General features: G+C 60.6%; 1 protein-coding gene and 1 long non-coding RNA gene across 7 annotated transcripts in view; one reads left to right on the forward strand and one right to left on the reverse strand.

Annotated features, from left to right (window-relative positions):
* The window catches only part of LOC127487350 (uncharacterized), a 1,183,652-nt gene that overhangs the window by 692,454 nt on the left and 466,634 nt on the right, over positions 1 to 24,564 (reverse strand). The window lies entirely within an intron of this gene.
* On the forward strand, positions 5,536 to 22,582 carry KCNG1 (potassium voltage-gated channel modifier subfamily G member 1). 6 transcript variants are annotated; one of them, XM_070051407.1, is made up of 5 exons: positions 6,041 to 6,406; positions 12,837 to 12,993; positions 13,751 to 13,805; positions 16,226 to 17,025; positions 21,579 to 22,582. In XM_070051407.1, exons 4-5 carry the CDS (start codon positions 16,252 to 16,254, stop codon positions 22,350 to 22,352), a joined length of 1,548 nt encoding a protein of 515 aa, XP_069907508.1. In that variant the 5' UTR covers positions 6,041 to 6,406; positions 12,837 to 12,993; positions 13,751 to 13,805; positions 16,226 to 16,251; the 3' UTR covers positions 22,353 to 22,582. The 6 variants fall into 6 exon arrangements, with proteins under 6 accessions (XP_051688599.1, XP_069907508.1, XP_051688597.1 ...); XM_051832637.2 differs by lacking the exon at positions 12,837 to 12,993; XM_051832634.2 differs by lacking the exon at positions 13,751 to 13,805 and having other exon boundaries at positions 6,042 to 6,406.

Raw genomic sequence — 24,564 nt, forward strand, 5'->3', positions numbered from 1 at the left:
GCTCGCTCCACCCCGAGCCAAGGACAGACAGCCTCAAGCCCGACATGAGACTCCCGGCGGGAGGGGCCGTGATGATCGCAGGGGATGAGGCAGGCAGAGAAGCAGGCAGCCTCACTTGGAGGCTGGAGGGAGACAGCAATAGCACAAAGCAGCATCCCCCAGTGCCCCATCCTGCTGTCCAGTTCCAGCTGTGCAACCCAGCAACTCATTTACCACAGCCTCATTGCCCTTGGCCCCAAATCAGGGGTAATGATAGACCCTGCCCTTGGGGTGGGCTAAATAAAATGCAATATTGTTAGACTCCTTTTTTTAAGATTTATTTATTTATTTGAAAAGCAGAGTTAGAGAGAGAGAGAGAGAGAGAGAGAGAGAGAGAGAGGTCTTCCATCCTCTGGTTCACTCCCCAGAAGGCTGCAACAACCAGAGCTGGGCCAATCCGAAGCCAGGAGCCAGGAGCTTCCTCCGGGTCTCCTGCGTGGGTGCAGGGACCCAAGCACTTGGGCCATCTTCTACTGCTTTCCCAGGCCATAGCAGGGAGCTGGATCAGAAGTGGAACAGCTGGGACTTGAACCGGTGCCCATATGGGATGCCAGCACCGCAGGCGGCGGTTTCACCTGCTATGCGACAGGGCCGGACCCCAAGATTCTTTTCATTTTTATAAACGTATAGCTCCACGTGTACAGAGAAGTCCATATACAGCAGCCAAACATCCCACCAAGTCAAAGACCCTGTCCGTGTCCATGAGCGGGACTCACAGCCAGCACACGCCTGCCTGCCTGCCCTCTCTCCTCCACCTAACAAGCTTGGCTCCCACACACCCTTTCCCACTCCCCCTGTGGGAGGCGGGCTCTCCTGAGCCATCACTAAGGAAGAGGAAAGATAAAGAAAGGCGGGTAGAGGTGTAAAATCTCAAGGGGCTGTAGGGGCCAGGCAGGGAGTAAAGGGAGTCCTGTGCCCTGGGCTAAGGAGAGGGGAGGATTGCCGCAAAGGGCGGAGCCCACTCCCCACTTAAAGGCAGACGCTGCTGCTGGCTCCAGCCCATTGTTGCCAGGCAGGGATGCAGGCTCAATGCTGGCACGTGTACGTTCTCAAGGGAAGCCAGAAATCCAGATTTTTATGTGAAAATCTCAACGTTCAAAAACTGACACATGGAAGGTATGGCAGACATGTCTGCTTGCACCCTGAGAAAAGGGATCCCCCCACCCCTCACTCCCTCCCCCTCCGCCCCAGCTTTACGGACCACCAGGCAGGGGCTGTCTCCCAGGCAAAGCCAGAACACTCCGGCTGGCAGACCACAGGAAGTCTAGACAGAGCTTAACACCGCGCCTGCCGGCAGAGCGCCTCTCCGCAGATAAAGGCTGGGGGGGTGGGGGGTGGGGGGGTGTCTCCGAGGGCTGGAGCCCCGAGCCAAAGCTGAACGCAGGGGAGGAGGCGGGCTTAGAAACAGGCTTTGAGGGGGGTCAGGACCAGGAAAAGCTGGAGCAAACGGCGCCCGCCCGGGGATGGAGGGAGACAGGGAGGGGGGCGCTGAGCGCGCTCAGCCTGCAGCCCCGCAGCACTCCGGAGGAGGATTCTATCCGGAAGCTGCCCGCGCTCTGCTCCAGGCAGGCGGCATCTGCAGACCGCAGCGAGCCCGCAGGCTTCCTCCCGGGAGGAGGGACCCGCACAGCGCTCCCGGGCTGGGCTCTTCTGACCTGGGTGTCCTGCGCCCATGCACACCTCTCAGCACGCAGATCTGCCCACGGGCAGCCTCCTGGAACCGAAAGCAAGCTCCATAGCGCCGGAAACGCGTCTTGTACCCCGACTGCTTGCTCGGTGCTTGGCACATAGAAGCTTCTGGAAGAATGTTCATTGAATGAACTGGTGGTTGAAACCAAAGGAGCAAGACATTAAAGAACAGAGGGCCTGATCACACTTCCGGGATGCAATGCTTGCCCAGGACCGGGAAAATGAGGTTTTCGCGCACACCACACACAGCAGTCACAGAGTTTGTGTCCAGAGGAACTCCTCACACAGGGGCCAGGAAATGGACAGAGAGTGACCCCTACAATGGCCAGGGTTAGCAAGGCCTAAAATGGCCCCAGCACCTCCAGGAGGTGGACACGGGGCCCCATCTGTTAGAGCGCTAGTGGGCATCTTGGATCATTCTAGAACCAGGGTCACATGGAGCCCCTTCCCCAGATAGTGGTGCAGCTGAGAGGCTCAGAGTGCCCAGGGACTTGGGCGGCACAGCCTGGATCAGAACCCAGGTCCCCTGACTCCCAGCCCAGAGGTCTCTGCAATGACCCCCAGGCCAGAGCTGGAGTGAGGTAGTTGGGCTGCACCAAAAAATCCAGTAATCAAGTTCAACAACACTTTGATACAATATTTTAAAAAATCAAAATTAGTGCAAAAATTTCAGGATGCACCAATATCACTTTTTTTTTTTTTTTTTTTTTTTGACAGGCAGAGTGGACAGTGAGAGAGAGAGACAGAGAGAAAGGTCTTCCTTTGCCGTTGGTTCACCCTCCAATGGCCGCCGCGGCCGGCGCGCTGCGGCCGGCGCACCGCGCGATCCGATGGCAGGAGCCAGGAGCCAGGTGCTTTTCCTGGTCTCCCATGGGGTGCAGGGCTCAAGCACCTGGGCCATCCTCCACTGCACTCCCTGGCCACAGCAGAGAGCTGGCCTGGAAGAGGGGCAACCGGGACAGAATCCGGCGCCCCAACCGGGACTAGAACCCGGTGTGCCGGCGCCGCTAGGCGGAGGATTAGCCTAGTGAGCCGCGGCGCCGGCCCAATATCACATTTTAAAAGACTGTTTTTTTCTGTGCCCCAGCCACACCCACTGCATCCGGATACCAGTGGGGACCAGGAGTCTTGAGGGGACGATGGGCTGAGTCCCGAAGGGACCGGGCGTGGGGCGCTCCAGGAGACAGGACTGCAGGCGGAGGATGTGGCTTGGAGAAGGGCAGGCCCAGCAGGGGGCCCGCACCCCGCAGACACCCTCGAGATGGTCTGCCAGAACGGCCAACTCTGAGCACAGAAAATCTCTCCCCTTTGCCTCCATCCCTGACCAAAGCGAAGCCGTCTCCAGGCAAGGAGTGGACCAAACCTTCGTACAGCTCGGGACAACCCTGCCTGCCCTGGAAAACAACCCCAGGCTTTACGACTTCCTGACAGCGGGCTATGAATGGGAAGGACAGCACAGGCTCCGGGCAGACAGTGCCTTCCTTTTAAGGCGTTTCCTCGCGCGGCCGCGCTACCTTCCCCTCCCACCCCGCCCGGGGACCTGGGGCTCCGGCAGGCCTGGGGTCAGACCCAGAGTTGCCATTTACCATGGGACCCAGGCAGCTGGTCAGGAGGACAGGTCACCAGCTGCAGCTTCCAGGGCCCTGGCAGGACCTCAAACGCCGCGCTGAGGCGTGCAACACAGGTGCAGGTACGGGTTGGGGCGTGACCAGCACGAGCTGGCAAGCCGCTCGGTGAAGGACGCGGCCAGATCTCCCCTGGGTCTCACAAGAAAAGCTTCATGTGAAATCTCATGGCTTTTGAAGGCTGCCGAGTAACTTTTTTAAAAATTTATTTAACCTGATAGGGACAAATAAAACAGCTCTGCATGCCCGAGCCCACTGACTGGCTCAGTTTGTCACCTGATGACTACAAAGCCCCATGCCCGCCTGGCACCCAGGAAGTGCTCAGTGAGCACCCAAGGCTCCTGTCTTGCCAGAAAGCTTTCCCAGGCGTCCCCAGCCCGGGGAAGGGCTGCTTCTCAAAGGGAAGAGACTGGGAGAGAGGAGCAGAACATGCAGGAGGCTCCGAGGGAGGGAGGAACCAGAGACAGGATTCCTTAAAAGGCGCTGGGAGAATTTTATTGGACATTGTTTAGCACAGTCAAGGACAGCAGGCTGTGATTTGACTCCGGGTGTAGCGGGTGAGTCCGCGTGTAGGCGGGAGGTAGACAGGCGGGAGGCACACATCACCCTGGCTGACAGTCTCCAGGCTGTAGGCCAGGTCTCCTGTCCACACGGCACGCCATCATTAAACTGAAGTGCCCAGCACTCTGACAGGCACAGCTCCCGGGGATAGCTCCTGGCCACAGCCCGTGAGGACCGGGTGCTGGCGGGGCGCCCCTTGGATGTGAGCTCATGAGGCTCTGAGATCAGACCCAGCTGGGTTGGCATTCAAGGCCCCAGTACCAAAGTGTAGCCCCCAACCAGCAGCAGCAGCCTCGCGGGGTGCTTCCCAGATGATGCGACAGGCGGATCGGTTCCACAGGGCTGCCCTCCGTTCCTCCTGCAAATACTTAAGAAGCCTGCCCTGAACGTGCCCAGCAGTGCGCAAGGTGCTGGTGGGAGGGCAGCCGGCACAGCCCTGGCTCTGGTGGAGCCTGAAGTCCAGGAGGGATGCAGATAACAGGCGAAAAAGACAGCGATGGGGGCTGGCGCTGTGGTATAGTGGGTAAAGCTGCTGCCTGTGGCACCGGCTCGAGTGGTGGGCACTTGTTGGAGTCCCAGCTGCTCCGCTTCTGATCCAGCTCCCTGCTAAAGGCCTGGGAATGCGGCAGAGGATGGCCCAAGTGCTTGAGCCCCTGCACCCAAGTGAGAGACCTGGAACAAGCGCCTGTCTCTTGGCTTCAGCCTGGCCCAGCCCCCGCCTTTGATGCCATTTGGAGAGTGAACCAGCAGATAAAAGATCTCCCCCCCCCCCGCCCTGTAACTCTGCCTTTCAAATAAAGAAATGCCCACAAGAGTGGGGTTTATCAGCCTACAACCCAGGGGCCATCCGCCCACCAGAGCCCAGGACTACGTGGCCCTGTCTGCTCCCCAGGGGCCATCCGCCCACCAGAGCCCAGGGTTACGTGGCCCTGTCCGCTCCCCAGGGGCCATCTGACCACCAGAGCCCAGGGCTACGTGGCCCTGTCTGCTCCCCAGTACTGCTGCTGGGCCTCCTTGTTGTTCCTCCAGCCCGACTCCCTCTGCTTCTTCAGGCTCAAGGTCACAGTCACCTCCCCAGAGAGTCTTCCCTGGTCACTCTCCCTCCCCTGCCCTCTCTCCTCTGCCCCCGCCTCTGCCTGCCCTGCTCACAGGCAGCAATCAGGCCCCTTTGTTTCTCCCAGCTCTGCCTACCCCCTTGTCCCAAAATGGGAGTCCTGGGGGGACTGGTTTCCATGGCCTCCCCAGCACTGCTGAGCTGGTGTTTGCTGAATCAATGAACGACCCCAGGTGGCTTTCTGAGAGCTAACCCTACCCCTCTTTCTCTGCGTGAAACCCAGCAAGAGTGGTCGCCCCCAACTTAACAGCCTGCTCCCAGCTCCCACCGAGGAAGCAGCAGGCTCTGCCCCCCCCCCCCTTCTTGATGGTGAGAACAGGCTGTGAAACAAAGGGCGAGAGGGCTGGAGGCTCGAGGCAAGCGCCCCCACCCAGCCCCGCTTCGCGCCACTCCCACCAATTCCAACCCAACGCGGCACTCTGGGCCGGCCGCCTGTGCGCCGGGTACGGGAGCCGGGTGACGCTTCGGCTCGGGGCTTGCGGACGACAGGACAGAGGCGACTCCCGACCGAGGCACACCTTGGACCTGGAAGAAAAGTTACCTGGCACGGCTCGTGCTGTCCCTAAGCAGTTGACGCAGCACGGCGCGTGCAGCCCCCGGGGCCACAGAGGCAAGAGAGACCAAGGGCCACGGTGCCCTTCCGTGGAGTGCGCAGAAAAGGGTAAGACTCGGCGTGTGTGGCCCCCCAGGAACCGCGATGGCGGGCACTTTAAGGACCGGGCACCCAGGGCAGCGGTGCGCGGGCCCCGGACAACCTCGCACTTAAACCGCCCCGAGGGAAAGGAGGTGACGCAGCGCGAGACCCCACCAGGCGGCAGCGCCCGCGCACAGACCCAGGACTGGAGCGCACAGGGACTTGAAAAGCCGGCGCGGGCGGACAGAGGAGCAGCGGCGCGCGGGGCGGCTGGGGAGGGCAGCCGGGACGGGAAGGGCCAGGGGACGGCGATGGTTGAGGGCTTTGCTCGCGCGGCCCAGGCACACGCGATCCGAGCCCTGGGGCCCCCGAGCCGAGCGCCAGGGCACGCGGTGTGGCGGCGCTCGCTGCCGCCCGCCCACTCCCCGCCCCGCGCACAGTCCCCTCCCTCGATCCCGCCTCCCGCCCCGACTCCCTCCCTGCGCGGGTGCCGCGCCGCGCTCCCGGCGCACTCCGAGCCCGGTGGGGACCTGGACGCGGAGGCGGGGCGGCCCTGGGCCCGAGTGCGGGAACGGAGCCCGGCCTCGGGGCCCAAGTTTGGCTTCGGCTCCTGGAGGCCCCCGCGGGCGTCTCGGACGCCTGCAGCTCCCGCCCGCGTCCTCGTCCCGGACTCGCCGGCTGCCGGGGGACCGAAGCCACGGCCCGGCCAACTCCAAGGCGGGGACGCCGCGACGGGAACTTGAGGTGGGAACTTTGCGCTCCGCAGCCTCGCCGGGCGGACCGGACCCCGCGCCTGCAAACTCGGGCGCGGGGGAGCTGCACGTGGTGTGGCGCGGACTCCGCTGCGGGGATCTTGAAATCCGCCTGCAGGGAGCCTCGGTAGGCTGAGAACCCGGGAGCAGCCGCGGGTGGCAGCGTGGAGCGCGCTCGCCAACGCACAGTGCGGGTCCGGCCTCGGGTCTTCCCCCGGGATGCGGGATACTTAATGCGGGACGTTCTCCCGCGTGCCCCGGCGGGGGCCGCATCCTGATTGCGGGCAGAAGCGAGTCGGGGCCCTGACCCCGGATCGGGCGAGGCGGGGATGGGGAGTGGGCGGCGGGGGACGTCTGTCACTTGTGCATTCGCCTCATCGTGAGGCACTGGGCGGTGCATCCAGCCCAGTGGGCCCTGGCCGGCGTTCTCGGACCGTGAACTCCACGAGCGTCTCTGAGTGCCTGCTGTACCTTGGGAATACCGATGCCCCAGTATCTGACAGAGAAGGCAGTGGTCTCAGCCTCAGGGACGCCATCCCAAAGGGGACGCAGCCTGGGTGCACTGGAGCCTTTGGATGGGGAAGGAAAGAGTTGGTTCATTCGTTCGTTCATTCATTCATGCCTTGACAAAAGATCCGGGGAGCACCTGCTATGGGCGACTCGCCCTACCAAGTGCTCCACAAGCTTTTGTTTAGCAAACATCCGCTGTTCTGGGGAGGGATCGGTGAACCAGAGGGGCGGGGTGGGTGCAGCCTTCCCGCAGCCTGGACAAGGTAGCCATTAAGACCCAGGCCCTCCCTTGGGAGGTCACAGTCTGCTTGGGCAGCCGCCCCTGCAGGCCCTGTGAGCAGTTCCTGGCTGGATTGGGTTTTGGATGGAAAGGGAAGGTCTTGATAAAGCTCCATAGGGGAGGGTGGTAATGGGGTAGGGGGTGATGAGCATCAATCTCCCAGTCCTGGGGGGGGGGGGCGGGCTCCCGCCAGTGGGGGTTGCAGTGGACTGTCCACTCGGCAGGATTTTCTTAAGCGCTTGCTCTTCTTAAGCACCTACAGGGTGCCAGGCACCCAAGGTACCCAGGTGGATGTGCTGACACCTGAGATAGTGCAGGGGAAGCGGGGTGGGGGGGGGACAGGAACTGGGCTGATTCATCGCGGGGAGCAGGGGGGGCTGCTTCTGTCAATCTCAGGAGACTTTGATGTGCTAGGCTGTCTCTGACACCCCACGCACAGCTGCAGGGGGCTCAGGGGCACGTGGGGCAGGTCCAGGGGTGGGGTCAGGGACTGGCAACTGACCAGAGTGTGCCACCTCTCTTGGGTGGATCTCTCTGGCTTGCTAGCCCGGAGCCCTACCAGAGGCACCTGCTGAGTGGAAAGGGAGGAAAGGTTTGAAAGACGGGCGTGAGTTGTGGCCCCTGGGGACGGCCCGTTCCAGCAGAAAAATATCTGCTGTGGGGCACGCTCCAAACCTGGAGGGAACTGTGCGTGCGCTGGAAATCAGACAGCCCCCGGTCCATCTCTTGAGACCTGGGGATCCAGGCTGCGGGCGCCCTGGAAGCAGACTGGGCAGCTCAGGGAGCCCCTCTAAGCAGACACACAGCTGGGCTCCGGGAACAGAAGCACAGCGTGTGTCCTGGACACGGGGCCACGTCCCTCCCCACCCCAGGACTAAGGGCTTCACCCCGGGACCCCTGCAGCGCGTCCTGGCTGGGCTCCATTCTCCATGTCCTTTCCAAATAGGTGGTACAGAGTCAGCACCTCCGGGTGCCAGCGGTATGGAGGCCTGGGACTCCGTTCTTGGTTGATTCATTAAACCTGGAAATGGAGTTCTTGGGTAGAAACCATGGCTGGCCAACCCCGTCTACATAGAGTTGCTGGATGCTGGCGCCCCGTCGCTGCCGGCCGGCTTCATGACCATCCCCACAGTGGGAACACACAGTGGATTTGCTCCAGGTAGGGGCTGACGTGGGCCCAGGATTGCCCCCTGCTCCATGGCGATTTTTCCCTCGGACCTGCACCTCCCCAGGCCAGCGGCAGCTTCAAGCGCATTCCACTCCTGAGCAAGTGCCCCCCTTCCTGCTCTGCCAAGGTCCCGGCTGTCCCCCTCCCCAAAGCCTGGTCTTCTGCTTACACCTGAGTTCCCAGATTCTGGGCTACAAGGAGACAGACAGGCTCAACTCCTGGCTGCAGCCCGCACACATCTCCCGGCTGACGGCACACGTGTGTTTCCTGTGACTTTGCCAGCAGCAGGGGGCCGGGACCCCAGAGGCAGCCTGTCTTTTGTATGGGAGGGCTCTGGCTCTTCTCATCCTGGGCAGGTAAGAGATGGAGGGAAGAGCACAGCTCCTAGCACTTAACACCCCCCAGGGGCGTGGCCCTAGTTTCCAGGAAGCCGGGCTGAAGCCCGGGATGATTGGATTGTGTCGAGGACGGACGGCCAGTGGCTGAGGAAGACAGATTGCCCACGCGGGCGCAGCAGCTCGTGGAGGCCCGGCAGGCCAGGACCTGGGCCAGGCTAATGGCTGGATCTGTTTTGATTAACGATTTAATTGGGGATTAATGCAGCATGACCCGCCTCTGAGTCAGCGCAGCCAGGAGCCCTAATCCTGACAGATGGAGCTGCCCTGGCCATGAGGCGTGCAGGGCACGGGAGAGCAGGTGGAGGGAGGCGGATTGGGACCCCTGGCCGGAGTTAGGCGGTGACACAGGTGCAGGAGGAGGAACCCACAGCGTCAGGGAGCACAGGTTCCTTGGCAGGGAGGGGGTTCCCTTCCAGCCTGTGTCAGCGCACATTTGTCCCCGTAGAGACCCAGGGTCAGAAGTCCAAATGGGCTCAGACCAAGGCGTCTTCTCGGGCAGGAGCCGTCCCCTGGCTCCCGCAGCATGGAGAGGCCGGGCTGCTGCCTGGGCTTCCCTCCCCACATCCCCTTCCCAGAGGCCCAAGTGGCGACGGAAAGTTGAACAAGAGGAGAGCTTCTGTTGATTTCTCCCACTGCAGAACAGGGATGAGCATGTGCCCCACGTCCCCCGGCCTGGGCAGTCACCTGCTCCCCTCCATCCCCAAAGACGGCTCAAGAGCGTGTCCACAGAGAATAGACTAGAGACCCCGCCCCTGGCTCGGAGCAGGTGGCAGAGACATCACCCCCACCACCAGGAGGAGCGAGTGGTCCCAGGAGGCTGAGGAATGTGGGCTCAGAGCTGTGGCATGGAGGCCCACAGACCCTGGCTGGAGTCTGCTTTGTGTTGTTGCTTCATGGAGCCTCGATTTCCTCATCTGTAAAATGGGGGCGTTTGTGATGGTGCCCGGCCTTCAGGGTGCGCCGTGGGCTCACGCACGGTGCTCGCGCCTGGTGCTCGCGCCTGGTGAGTGCGCCTGCCAGCGAGGCTGTGGTTGTTGTGATTGATAACCCCTGCAGGTCACACTGCAGCAGGCCCCTCTCAGAAGACGCCCGAGCGCCCCCCGTCGGAAGGCATGAGCAGCAGACAGGAGGAGCAGAGTTGAGCGAGGCCAGCAGTTTGTTGAAAGCCTGGAGGGAGCCCAAGCAGTAGTTTAGCAGCCGAGACGAAGGCAGGATGGTTTCCAGCTCTCTGTGCTGTCCTCGATGGGATGTGGCTACAGAGGCAGGCAGTCAGCGGACCTCCCGCAGCCCTGGGAGGGCGGCACGATCATGCTCAACTTGCAGGGGACGAAACGGAGCCAGGGACACGTGGCAGCAGAAGGCCGGCTCAGGTCACAGAGGTGACCCCTCCCCGCCCCATCACACCTGCTGGCTGGCCTCGTGGGCGGGGTGGGGGGGCTGCCATCCAGACCTCCCAGGGCTATGCCATCACTTACCTCTGGAATGTGCACTCTGCCCTGGGCGGGAGCTTGTGAGAAAGGAGGAGAAGTCAGATGGGGAGTTGGGGAGGGGGGTAGGTGGGGAGGAGGGGGAGAGGGTGGATGGAGAGTGGGGGAGGAGTTGGGTGGGGAGGAGGGGCTCCTCTGGCTCATCCAGGAGAAGGCGATGAGGGCAGCCTCTGCAGAAGGTGCCTCTCACCAGCCACAAGGGTGCAGCTGCCCCTAGAAAGCTCTTCCACGCAGTGGTACCCACAGAGCCTTCCAGAGCCCCAGGGGACTGAGAAGTGGCGCGGAGGACAGGGACTCCTGCCAGTGCCCAGAGCGGCTCTTGCACCTGCAGCCCCTGGGGCATCGCTAGCCGCCTCCCTTTTCTCTGGAACCTTCGAGTCCTAAGAACCTCTGCAGGGGGCTTTGGAAATGCTGGCTCCTGGGATGCTGGGTGAGGCGGTCTGAGGAGGACCCCAGGAATCCAGACCCCTGCAGAGCCCACGGGGCCGGGTGGGTGTTGGTTCCGTGTGCTGCGTGTTTCCATTTGAGCCTGCATACAGCTCAGGGTGGTGAGAGCCACGCCCCTCCCCCAGCCCTCTCCCTCCCTGCCCGCGCCCAGCTGGCCTGTCTCTCTCTTTCCTCCTCTGTGCAGTCCCCTGCTCTTCCATGCACCGTCCTAGAGATCCTTCAGCGCTTCCGTCCTCGTGGGAACCGCGACGTTGTGTGTGTTCATTTGCATAAACGGCATAGTGCTATAGCTTCTCTCTTTCCACTCAGCACCACGTTTTAAAGACCAAGACGTGTTGCTAAACCTACATCTTGTTCACTGCTTCAATCTGCAGGATTCCGCCATCTGTATCTGTCACAACTCGCTTATCCATTCCCTGGGGGCAGACACGAGGGGACCCCTCCCCCAAGTGCCACAAGCTACACAGGACACACGTTCTTGTGCCTTGTTCCTCTGTAAGTGATGTATTGCCGACAGCGTCTTCTGCAGCCCTGGGGTTCCTGGGACCTGCGGAAGACAGCTTGCATTCATCCCAGCTTTCCCAGCCCCCAGCCATGCGCTCTGGACGTCAGACAATGCTGGGTTCGGGTCTCTCAGTGGGTCAGATCAGAGAATGAGGCACTGTTGTGGCTGGTGGGGGTGGGGGTGTGGATGAGACCCTCATAGCTAATAATACGGAAGCATCTGTTGAAAGTTCACCGTGTGCCAGGCATGGGGCAAGCGTGTCACTGTGTCGCTTGCTTTCATCCTCGCCTTCATTGAAGGGGGCAAGAGCTATTCTCATCCCCATTTTATGGATGAAGAAACTGAGTCACAAAGGTGAGACAGGTCTTGAGCCCAATAGCACGGGGCCTTCTGCCTCCCCCAGACTGAGAAGCGCCAACCCCACCAGCGCTGCACGCCTCTCCTGCTGGAGTGAATGGCCTCTGGTGGGGGCTCCATGACCCGCGCTGGCCGTCTCACAGTGCTGGGGGCCGGAGGGTTGAAATGGTCCCATCGGGCTGAAGAGGCTGCCACCTTCCTGTCTCCGCATTCAAAGCCAGGGACAGAGTCCTTCTCACTCTGACCACGTGGAGGGATGCCTGCAGGGGTCGGGCACCGAGATAACCCAGGTGATCTCCCGGCCTCAGAGTCAGCTGCCCGGCAACCTGAATTCCCTGGGTAACCATGGTCCTCGCAGGTCCCAGGGATTAGGGTTGCTTTGCCTACCCAGTCCCTCCAGGGGCGCGTGCCTGCGCTGATCACCTGGGCCTGCTGTGGACCCAGCCTCAGCAGTGGCACCAGTCAGACCCCTGCTGCTGGGCTTCACCCAGCCAGGTCACAGCTACACACATGTACTCACACACATGCACACATACATATGCACACATATATACACACATGCACACATATGCCCACGCTCACACTCATAACACACATACTCACACTCACGCACACGCATATACACACACACTTATAATACACATACACTCATGCACACTCATACTCACACACATACGCACACTCACGAACATGCACACATACACACTCACACTCATAACACACATGCACACTCACCCATGCACACACTCACACATACACACATACATGTACTCACACTCATAACACACATGCACACACACTCCCACACATGCACACATACATGTACTCACACGCATAACACACATACACTTGTGCACACACATGCACTCACACACACGCGCGCTCACACGCACACACACTCATCAGATCAGCTTTGGTAATCCATTACTCCCATCCCCAGCGAGATGCCTCATCCCTCACCCCACACAGCCGCATAGGCGCTCTTGCAGGGCTCGCCATAGCGCCACCTACCTGTCACCTCCACAAAGGCACCCTGCGATCCTGATCGTCTTCCCCTCACCCGCTGCTCATCCCCCAAGTGTCCCGCCTCCTCTTCACCTGGAATTCGTCCAGGTCTTCACCACCCCCCACCTCCCGGCTCAGCCTCCATCGTCTGTTTCCAGAATGACCGCAGCAGCCCCCAGCCTGGCTGAGACACACTCCCCTAGGTACTGCAGCCGAGGGGCTGGCTCCTTCCTACCCATGGGTCAGCCCTTATCTCCTCCTCCAGGAAGCCCCCCCTGAACCATCCAGCTAGTGCTGTCCGCCCCGTTATCATCCATCTCCATCCATCGCCTTGCCCCGTTCCATCACAGCCCTCACTGCGGCCTCCCTCTTCATGCTGCCTTTGGAGACTGCCCTGGGGAGCCTGCACTCCATCAGGACAGGTGAGGGTTGTCTTGTCCTCCGCCAGCCCGGCACAGGGTCTGGGACAGGGTCTGGCACAGGGTGAGCAGTAACTACTGAATGAATGGATGAGCACTCCCCCAGGACCTCTCATTCCCCCATCGCAGCCCCCTTCTCCAACGGCTTCCTCTTCCTGAGGACTCAAAGGCCCTCGGTGGCAAAGTTCCCAAAAGGCAGCAAGCTCTTAGGACCCACTCTGCCGAGCAGAGAGAGCCCAGGCTTCCCGTGAGGGCCCCGGCTGGCAGGAAGCCGCATCCTCGTGCGGAAGCGTGGACTCTGGGGTCCAGGGAGGCCACGGGACTGTGCCCGTTCCTGGGCAGCACTTCCCCGGGGGATCCTGATCTCACAAGGGGGGGTGTGTGGCATCTTGAGCTCCCGTTGCTGAGCAGGCTACAGAGGGTGGGGGTGAGGGCCGGAGCTTGGCGCAGGGAAGCCGGGAGGGAGGGCCGGAGGGGATGCCGGCCTGAGGCTCCTGGAGCCTTCAGGAGCGATGTGTGGCTTTGCCTCCACCGTCATTCTTGCCAGACAGAGCTGTCTGATTCCCCATCTTTGGTGGCAAAGATAAAGCAGCGAGCAGAGAGGAACGCTCCCGCTAAGAGCAGCGCTGAAGAGAGATTATTCCCACGCCTCTGAGGGATCCTGGCAGGCTTTGCCGGAGGAAATGCGTTCCAATTTTAGGCGAAGTTAAAAACGCTCTGAGCGCTCGAAAATCACAAGCCATCTTTATTTCACACACAGGCGCACCGGAGTTGTCCCAGAGCCGGTCTGTGAAACTGGCTTTCCCCAGAGACGAGTGAGTGGAGGACGGTGGGCTTTTAGGCAGCGTTTTCTGGTGGGGGCCCCGCCAGGAGCCCCTGTTAAAACCCTGCTTCTCATCCCCGCAGCGGGCGGTGGGGGGCGCCCTGTGCCTGTCCACAGCTCCGGTGGACGCTGGGGTAGTGGGGCGGGCTTCCCTTTGGAGCTGATGGGCCTTGGGACGGAACGGAGGATGATGGTTGTTTTAAAACGCCAGCTGCGGCGGCCATTGGAGGGTGAACCAAGGGCAAAAGGAAGACCTTTCTCTCTGTCTCTCTCTCTCACTGTCCACTCTGCCTGTCAAAAAAAAAAAAAAAAAAAAAAAAAAAAAGCCCAGCCTCTGATTTTTACCGCTTCTCTCGGCGTCAGCTTAATCCCGGGAACCTCTGTTGCCATAATCCAGAGATCTCTAGCCCCCCTGTGCCTATGGGGCCAAAAAGGGAGGCAGAGTGGGCGTGAGGAAGACAACAGGGAGCCCTGGCGACTGCGGTGGGCTGGAGGGCAGCCATTGCTCAGAAGGCACCGAGCCCAATGTTGCCAGATAATTCTGATTTTTTAAGAAAAGCCAAGAATATGGATTTTTTTGCACAAAATTTCTCAATTTTCGAAAGCTTCTCCAAGCCAAGCAAAATATTTGCTGGATTTGTGGCTGAACCAAAGTCTGTCCCTGAGCTAGTGATGAAGAGGCGCTCTCGATCGCGTCACAAGAGCCCTCGGCTAGGAGAGCTGGCACGAGGGGTCGTGCGAGCCGAGGCTTGGAGCTCAGTCACCTGCGAGTGCCCTCATCAGCAAGAAATGGCCTCCCGGGGGCACTTGTCTGAGCTCTCCCACTGCGGGCCCAGCGGCTCGGAGATGCCCCAGGGAGCCAGCCGCCCGTCCAGTGAAGGAGCCAGGCCAGCAGGGACGCTTCCCGCGTGGGCGGTCGGTGCCAGGGAGACGGAGGCACCACTTGTAAAGGATCGGGTGCTCGGCTTAGCAGGAAGAGCCAAGGAGGGCTTCCTGGAGGAACGGGCATGGCCACTTCGCTCCTGGCTGCTGCTTGACATGAGCAAAGGCAGCTCTGTGTCACGGCTGTGCTGCCTTTGCTCCTGGTCTCCTGTCCGTGGCGAGTGATATCTGCGTCCCACTGAGGGAAACAAGGCAAGGCTGGGAGGACGGAGCGCCTCCCGTGTGCCGGGAACGGCTCTGAGGCACATGACTCACTCAGTCTCTCAGCTATCCTGTGCGAAGGGTCTATGGTTATACCCATTTTACAGATGAGGATGCAGAGGCACATCAAGGCTGTCCAGGCCATGTGGCTCCAAAGTCTTATTTGTAGCCAGCACGTCAGGGCCCCACCCCCTTGGTATCACAGAGTGTGGGGCCAGATTGTCCCCGTCATAGGGGGTGGTCCTCTGTGGCATTCCTGGTTTCTACCCGCTGGATGCCAGTAACGCCCCCCAGTCATGGGCCTGTCCCCTGGGGAACAAATGCTCCTGCTTGGTCTACACTAAACTGCCTTCCCTTGCTAATCAAACCCCAACAGAAAGGTTGGGTTCCTTCTTAAACGGGGACCACGCCGGGTTCCCCACACTGATGCCTACAGAGCAGTGCTCAGAGGTGGATTTGCAAGTGTGAAGTTAGGATTGTGTTTTAATTTATTTCATTTATTTGAAAGACAGAGTGACGCAGAGGGAGGGACAGAGAGAAAGATCTTCCATCTACTGGCTCACTCCCCAAATGGCCACAATGGCCGGGGCTGGGCCAGGCTGAAACCAGGAGCCAGGAACTCCATCTGGGTCTCCCATGTGGACGCAGGGGCCCAAGCGCTGGCGCCGTCTTCCGCTGCCTTCCCAGGCCACAGCAGGGAGTTGGGTCAGAAGCAGAGCAGCCGGGATTGGAGCCGGCTCTGCACTACAGGATGCTGGTGTCACACGTGGCAGCTTAACTCGCTGTGCCCGGTGCTGCCCCCCGTAGTCAGGGTTAGTAAGTGAGTGGCAGCTCGGGCTGCCGTGAGAAAATGCCGCACACCGGGTGGCTTAAACAGCAGGCTTTAGCTTCTCACTGGTCTGGAGGCTGGAAGCTGGGGAGCAGGTGCCTCATGGCCACGTTCTGGGGAGGGCTCCCTTCCAGGATAACAGACCCGATTTCTTGCAGTGGCCTCGCGGGACCCAGAGGGCTCCCTGGTGTCTCTTCCTCTTTTACCACGAGCACCAATGCCGCCATGGCGGCTCCCCTCTCATCCCCTCACCTGAACCTGGCCACCTCCCAAACCCCGCCTCTAAGCCCCTGACACTGGGGGTTAGGGCTTTAGTCTGGGCCAAGACGCACGGGGCAGGGAGGGGGCCAAGGTGGAAGGGGGCAGGGAGAAGAGGAGGGACTTGGCAGTGTCTGCAGAGGGGCACTGGGGGCTCACGGAGGTCTCCCCCGTCTCCCCAGGCCCGAGAGGGATGTGAAGGCCCACAATGACCCTGTTACCGGGAGACAACTCCGACTACGACTACAGCGCCCTGAGCTGTACCTCGGACGCCTCCCTCCACCCGGCCTTCTTCCCGCAGGGCCAACCCATCAAGGGCGTGTTCTACCGCAGGGCCCAGTGCCTGCGGCCCCAGGCGGACCCCCGCCAGCCTAGCCCGCCGGGGGACCGCCGCCGGCAGATCATCATCAACGTGGGGGGCATCAAGTACTCGCTGCCCTGGACCACGCTGGACGAGTTCCCGCTCACGCGGCTGGGCCAGCTCAAGGCCTGCACCAACTTCGACGACATCCTCAACGTGTGCGATGACTACGACGTGACCTGCAACGAGTTCTTCTTCGACCGCAACCCGGGGGCCTTCGGCACCATCCTCACCTTCCTGCGGGCCGGCAAGCTGCGGCTGCTGCGGGAGATGTGCGCGCTGTCCTTCCAGGAGGAGCTGCTCTACTGGGGCATCGCCGAGGACCAGCTGGACGGCTGCTGCAGGCGCCGCTACCTGCAGAAGATCGAGGAGTTCGCCGAGATGGTGGAGCGGGAGGAGGACGACGACCCGCTGGACAGCGACGGCCGCGACAGCGAGGGCCCGGCCCCCGGCGCCGGCCGCCTGGGCCGCTGCATGCGGAGACTGCGCGACATGGTGGAGAGGCCGCACTCGGGGCTGCCGGGCAAGGTGTTCGCCTGCCTGTCGGTGCTCTTTGTCACCGTCACGGCCGTCAACCTCTCGGTCAGCACCTTGCCCAGCCTCAGGGAGGAGGAGGAGCAGGTAAGAGACTCCACGCGGTGAGAGAAGGTGGAGCCCTCTCCCTCGCCTTCATCCCACCCTTGTCCCCTCCTCCAAGAGGCCCGCCCTGACTGCACCCTGGTCTCCCCTGACATGGCGGTGTGCTTGCACGCCTGTTGCTGGCCTCCCTGTTAATATGCAGGTGCCACAGGGCTGTCTGCCACGCCTATCCTGGTGCACCCTCCCCCCAGGCCTGCTCTGTTTTAGAACAGGGTTCAGGGGCTGCTGCTGTGGCATAGTGGGTAAAGCCTCCACCTGCAGTGCCGGCATCCCATATGGTTCGAGTCCCAGCAGCTCCACTTCCGATCCAGCTCTCTGCTGTGGCCTGGGAAAGCAGTAGAAGATGGCCCAGGTCCCCTGGACCTGTGTGTGAGACCTGGAAGAAGCTCCTGGCTCCTGGCTTCAGATCGGCTCAGCTCTGGCCACTGTGGCCATTTAGGGAGTGAACCAGTGGATGGAAGACTTCTCTCTCTCTTTCTCTCTGCCTCTGCGTCTCTGTAACTCTACAATTCAAACAAATAAATCTTAAAAAAAAAAAAAAAAGAAGAAGAAGAAGAAGAAGAAGAAGAAGAAGAACAGAGTTCAGCACAGACAAAGCCCTCAGTCGCTGGCTTGGTTTTGTTTTGTTTTGTTTTTATTTTGCAGGTAGAGTTATAGACAGTGAGAGAGAGAGACAGAGAGAAAGGTCTTCCTTCCATTGGTTCACTCCCCAAATGTCCGCTATGGCCGGCACTGCGCCGATCCGAAGCCAGGAGCCAGGTACTTCTTCCTGGCCTCCCATGCGGGTGCAGGGCCCAAGCACTTGGGTCATCCTCTACTGCACTCCCAGGCCACAGCAGAGAGCTAGACTGGAAGAGGAGCAACCGGGACAGAATCCGGCGCCCATAAGGGATGCCGGTGCCACAGGCGGAGGATTAACCAAGTGAGCCATGGTGCTGGCCCCTTGGTTTTGTTTTTTGTTTTGTTTTGTTTTGTTTTACAGGCAGAGTGGATAGTGAGAGAGAGAGAGAGACAGAGAGAAAGGTCTTCCTTTGCCGTTGGTTCACCCTCCAATGGCCGCCGCGGCCAGCGCGCTGCGGCCAGCGCACCGCGCTGATCCAATGGCAGGAGCCAGGTACTTATCCTGGTCTCCCATGGGGTGCAGGGCCCAAGCACTTGGGCCATCCTCCACTGCACTCCTTGGCCACAACAGAGAGCTGGCCTGGAAGAGGGGCAACCGGGACAGAATCCGGCGCCCCAACCGGGACTAGAACCCGGTGTGCTGGCGCCGCAAGGCGGAGGATTAGCCTAGTGAGCCGCGGCGCCGGCAGTTTTGTTTCAATTAATTAATTTATTTAAAGTTAGAGCATGACAGATAGAGAAAGCTTCTACTCCCTCACCATCCAGCTGCCTGCAAAAGGCTGGAGCTGGGCCAGGCTGCAGCCAGGACCCGGGAGCCAGGACCCAGGAGCCAGGAGCCGGGAGCCAGGAGCCCTCAGAGTCTCCCGTGTGGGTGGCAGGAGCCTAAGTGCCAGAGCCATCACCGCTGCCTCCCAGGGTCACAGTGGCCAGAAGTGGAGTCAGGGGCTGGAGCCGGAGTCAAACCCGGGCACGCCCGTGTGGGACCCAGGTGTCTTGATTGGCATATTTTTTAAAATATTTGAGAGGTAGAGTTACAGAGAAGGAAAGACAGAGAGAGAGGTCTTCCATCTGCTGGTTCCCTCCCCAAATGACCACAATAGCCAGAGCTGGGCCGATCCGAAGCCAGGAGCCAGGAGCTTCTCTCAGGTCTCCCACACGGGTGGGAGCACTTGGGCCATCTTCTACTGCTTTCCCAGGCCATAGCAGAGAGCTGGATCAGAAGAGGAGTAGCCTGGACACGAACCTGTGCCCATATGGGATGCCAGCACCACAGATGAGGCTTAGCCCACTACACCACAGTGCCAGCCCTGATTGGCATCTTAAGCATTAGACTAAGCAGCCGCCCCAGTCACTGGTTGTTGAATGGACAAATGGTGCCATCGAGGCCATGCCGGGCCCTCATGGATGTCACCAGCATTCATCTCACCAGCTCAGTCCTTTCCCAGCCTCCTGAACTCCCTCCTCTAAACAGCCCAGACACGTTTCCTGCGTCTCCAAAGTCATTGTCATTGATCCGGGCACCCGAGAAGCTCTTTGTGTTCAATGAGGGGCTGGGTGTAGACGACTCAGTCTCTGTCTCACTCTGGGGGTGCTCCCTTCTAAGTGCTCAAATAGGAGCCGGGAGCTGGGCTGCCTGCTCTGCCTGCATTTTACCTCCTCAGCAAAGCCCCCAGCAACCTGGGGGGGTGGGAGGGAAGCTCTTACTCCACCTGATAGAGGAGGACACTGGGGCAGAGCAGCCCAGCCAGGTCCACGTCTGTGCCCTTAAACATGGAAGGGCGTGTCTCCAGGCTGGAGACCCAACAGAGCCCCGCAGAAGAACACGGGACCTTCATAAAGCTGACAGGAAATGCGTATTATGAAAGCAAAAGCGCATGCGTGGATTTCAAGAAATGCTGCACCAAAGTAAACATCTTTTAATTCTGCTTCCCACAAACTTTTTGAAGTACCCTCGTGTGATTGGCTCACACAGTGTTTCCCAAAAATCTGGCTTGATTGCCGACATTTAAAAGTCAGGTGTTTTCCATAGAAAAATCCACACTTTTAGCTTCTCTTAAAAACCACCAGGTTGGGCCTCCTGGCCTGTGGTCCTGCACGGGGAGCCCAGTGCACTGGCGCATCCCCTCCAGTTCAGCTGTTGGGTTGGGACCCCTGCCCTGCACGTGGGGGCTCTGGACGCAAGTGTTGGGAAACACTCCAAGGTCTCTTACAAGCGCAGGTTGTATGGGCGTTGGAGAAACAGGTAAGTCGTGAAAACGTAACAAAGATACCATGCCAGCCTGCATTTATTGAGCACTGACTGTGTACCCTACGTGGGCTGTGTGCTGTACGTGTATTCTCTGACTTAACATCAGAAATACCCCACAGGAGGCTGCTCCTGTATGTTATAAAGGAAGTAGCATGAACTTTTTTAAAAAAGATTTATTTATTTATTTGGAAGGCAGAGATAGAGAAGAAGAGAGAGAGAGAGAGATCTTTCATCTGCTGGTTGACTCTCCCAGATGGCCACAACAGCCGGGGCTAGGTCAGGTGGGAGCCAGGAGCCAGGAGCTTCTCCCTGGTCTCCCGCGTGGGTGCAGGGGCCCACTCCCCCGGGCCAGCTTCCGCTGCTGTCACAGCCCACAGAGCATTTTCTTTGTATCAGAGCCGCACAGCACTTACATCAGCCTTTTCCTGCGTACCCGACATCTCCTGCCAGAGACGTGCCATAAAACTGGAGGTTGCCAGCTGCTCTTGAAAGCACAGGCGAGGCAGCCTTAGCCTGGATCGGCCTGGCAGGGGGTGGGGGTGGGGGTGATGGGGGTGCCGAGCACGACCACCAAGCTCTCCAGGGACCCCCCACCCACTTACCCTTTGCCTGCCTGGCCCTGGTGGCCATTGCATTTGCACCCCCATCTGAACCCCATCCAAGGTTCTTCCAGTTCATTCCCAGAGCAGCCAGGCACCGGGCACTTGCTGTGTGCCTGGTTTTTCCAGGCAGCAAACGGCACGCACGAACTTCCCTGCCCCGTGGGGCTGTGACCTCTGCACGGCAGTGGGGGCAGGGGACAAGCAGGAAGCCTGATAAACAGGAACTTACAACACCTGCGAAGGACCAGATGGGGATACAGAAAGTTGGGGTGCAGAGAAAGGTGGGATTTTTTCATCCGAGGGGTCCCAGGCGGTCCTTGTGGATAATGATGACTGAAGCCAGGAGCTGGAGGGAGGGAAGGCAGGAGCCAAGGGGGTGTTTGAGGAGTGGGGGGGGGGGGTGTCCAGTGAAGAGGCAGAGTGGCTTGAGTTGGGGGCTAGAGGAATGAGGCGGAAGCCTGCGAGGCTGGAGCAGGGGAGCAGGGGTGGGGGAGGACGTCAGAGAGGTGCTGGATGGACAGACAGCTCAGGACTCCATCCCCCGGGGCCTGAGCAGAGGAGACCCACTTGAGCTCTGGGTGTCCCCCTGGCTGGTGTGATATGGAAAGAGGGCTTTAGGGATGCAGGAGCCCAGGAGGAGGTGACCACAGCTGTGCAGGCGGGCAGGGGCCAGGGACAGAGAGAAGTGGCTTGATGCTGGCAAAAGCTCATGGACAAAAGGAGTTAAAAGACGAAGCACATTTCCCAGGGGGCCCATCGGGAGGTGTGTGAGAGGTGCGGAGGATGAGGCCATGAGGTCTCGTCCCCAGCAACAGGAAGGCACAGGTGGCCTCCTCTAAAGGGGTGACAGGCAACCAGGCAGGTGGGCAGGAGAGACTGGGCGGGGCTCAGACGGGAGGCAGACCGCCCAGGGGCCGCGGTGCGGCTGGAGAAATGAGGCCTGGTGGTGCCCGACGCCCTGGGCCTAGGAGTGAACCTAGCTAGAGCTGCGAGGACCCGCGGCAGGCCGGGGTCACCTGCTGCCCAGGGCAGGGCTCACCGCGAGGCCTCTCCCTCTCCGCCAGGGCCAGTGCTCGCAGATGTGCCGCAACGTGTTCATCGTGGAGTCGGTGTGCGTGGGCTGGTTCTCGCTCGAGTTCTTCCTGCGCTTCATCCAGGCGCCCAGCAAGTTCGCTTTCCTGCGCAGCCCGCTGACGCTCATCGACCTGGTGGCCATCCTGCCCTACTACGTCACCCTGCTGGTGGACGGCGCCGCCGCCGCCGGCCGCCGCAAGCCCGGCGCGGGCAACAGCTACCTGGACAAGGTGGGGCTGGCGCTGCGCGTGCTGCGCGCGCTGCGTATCCTCTACGTGATGCGCCTGGCGCGCCACTCGCTGGGGCTGCAGACGCTGGGGCTCACGGCGCGCCGCTGCACGCGCGAGTTCGGCCTCCTGCTGCTCTTCCTGTGCGTGGCCATCGCGCTCTTCGCCCCGCTCCTCTACGTCGTCGAGAACGAGATGGCCGACAGCCCCGAGTTCACCAGCATCCCCGCCTGCTACTGGTGGGCCGTCATCACCATGACGACCGTGGGCTACGGGGACATGGTCCCCAGGAGCACGCCGGGCCAGGTGGTGGCGCTGAGCAGCATCCTGAGCGGCATCCTGCTCATGGCCTTCCCGGTCACCTCCATCTTCCACACCTTCTCGCGCTCCTACCTGGAACTCAAGCAGGAGCAGGAGCGCGTCCTGTTCCGCAGGGCGCAGTTCCTCATCAAGACCAAGTCGCAGCTCAGCGGCGTGTCCCAGGACAGCGACATCCTGTTCGGAAGCGCCTCCTCCGACGCCAGAGCCCCGCGCTGAGCCCCGGAAAAGCCGCTTCGGAGGGCACCAGGCCCGGGGGGGGGGGGGGGCGCGCCCGGCCCGCCCCGGCTGCTTTCCCCGCGCGCCCCGCCCCTGCCTGCTGCCCTCACTAAGGACGCGGCTTCTCCTTCCCACCCTGCGACCCCTGCGCCTGGCGAAGGCTGGCTTCGTGGGGCTGCCCGCAGAGAAAAATACAGCAAGAGCAGCGACCTCGCGGCTGCCTGTCCGTGTGTCCGTGTGTCTGTCCTTCTTCGCATGGCCTCCGAGGACAGGAAATTGATAACGGGAGGAAACTCCCTCCCTGGCGCTCTTTTGGAGTCAAGATTCCCAGCGGGGACCTCAGGCGGGGGGCTGCAGGAGAAGGTGTTTCGGGGTCCCGCATAATTGGGGGGCAGTGAGGCTGGGGGGGCAGGCCTCGGGCTGTTGCGGCTCAGGAAGGCCCTGCCTGTCTGGGCCCCCACCTCCCAGCCCTGTCCTCTCCCTTATCCCTCCCATCTTCCCTTCTCTTTTGTGTCTTGACCTTTGCCCCCAGAGGCATCCCAGCAACCTCTTAGCGTTGCTCATGGCAAAGCAAGGTGCATTTTCGGTTCTACTCCACATTTATTCTAGTGTTTGGGTGGGGCGGGAGGGGGGGGGTTTACACGGTTCTCCTGGATCCACATCTAAACGGCCAGTGGAGCTATTGTTCCAGGCGGGGCGTCCCTGGCCCTAGAGCCATCTGAGAGGCACAGACACAAGTCCTGCAAGGCCTCCCCGTGTCCCCCACGGGACCTGCACCAGCCTCCCCATAAAGGTAGTGGGGGTGACACATGTCGGGAGGGGCTGCCCAGTAGTTCTGCCTCAGCTGGCGGGGATCGGAGCTCTGGGGAGGGGGCATAGGGAGTGTCTTCATGCCCTGTCCTCCTTGGTGGTTGACCATGACATAGAGGATAAAGACCAGCGTCCCAGTGCCAGGCCCTGCCCTGCTCCCTATCCCCCCCCCCCCGCCCCGTCCTGGGTAAGGTGGCCACAGCTGCCTCAGCACGGGATCCACCTGGTGACGCGGAGTGGAAATATCATCCAAGACCCGAGGGCCCCATTAGAGACTCCCCTGGCACCTGCTTCCCATGACGCACGTCCGGAAAGTATGTTTTCCGGCTAATTAGCTCTACCTGGCCCAGCCTAGTGGGTGTCATAGAGATCGGGCACTGGTGTCACCATAATCACGCCTGAGATTTATGGAATGACCTTTTTTTCTCCCCTCGGAAGTGGCTGTGAGAGGCGGGGCCGCTGACAGTGCTAAACAGATGGAAATATAATGTGGTAAGAACTAGGAAATGGAACCTTTTAAGACTCAGGGGAGCGGGAAAGCAAATGCCACTTGGAGGTAGCAAAGGGAGTGCCTGACAGAGCAGCAGTGCTGGGAGGGCAGCCTCGTGCCCCAGGTGCTGAGGGCGGGGCGGGGCCGTGCCGGGAAGCGGCTGGGTGTCGGGGTTTCTGACCTGTCTCGCAGATTCTGGCCCGTCCTGGTGACCAAGGCAGAGGCGTGGATCAGGGACCCCGCAGACCCTCACTGGAGGACGGGGCCAGGGGAGGGGGTGCTCCAGATCCGGACCCTCACCCTGGAGTGGGGCTTAGGGGGTCCCAGGCCCTAATTAAGAATCCAGAGGCTTCAGGGTACCTCACAGGCTCCTTCGAGGCTTTTCAAGAGTGTGGATTTTCCATGTTTATTCTCAGCGGAACCTGTTTCTCCTGTGGAATCTGGTGCAGAAAGCCCAGCTACGAATCAGGTGGAAATAGCGTCTCTGGTCAAAGTGTGGAGCAGGATCCTCAGGGGGCCTCTGTTCTGAGCCCTGTGCAGTTCCCTCTATACACCCTGGGGGGCGCTGTGTGGCCATCACCGCTCTGGGGGAGGCGGCCGCATGGCCCTCTGGGGTCCCAGAGCATCCCTGACGCTTAGCCCAGTGCTTCTCCAGGACTCACAGTGGGGGAGGATGGGAAGGCTGATTTAGCAATGCAGATTCTCAGGCCCCACCTCTCAGCAGGGCTGGAGCTAAGGCAAAGTCAGCAAGGCACTAGCCCTGGGCACAAAATTTTACTGGGGATGGGGGAGGGGAGCCAAAAAACTCAGTCCTGGAGACAAACGGCATTCCAGTGCAGATTTTTTTTTAATTTTTTTTTTTATTTTTGACAGGCAGAGTGGACAGTGAGAGAGAGAGACAGAGAGAAAGGT

The sequence above is a fragment of the Oryctolagus cuniculus genome, chromosome 11 (assembly GCF_964237555.1).
Source record: "Oryctolagus cuniculus chromosome 11, mOryCun1.1, whole genome shotgun sequence".
In the NCBI taxonomy this organism is placed as follows: domain Eukaryota; kingdom Metazoa; phylum Chordata; class Mammalia; order Lagomorpha; family Leporidae; genus Oryctolagus; species Oryctolagus cuniculus.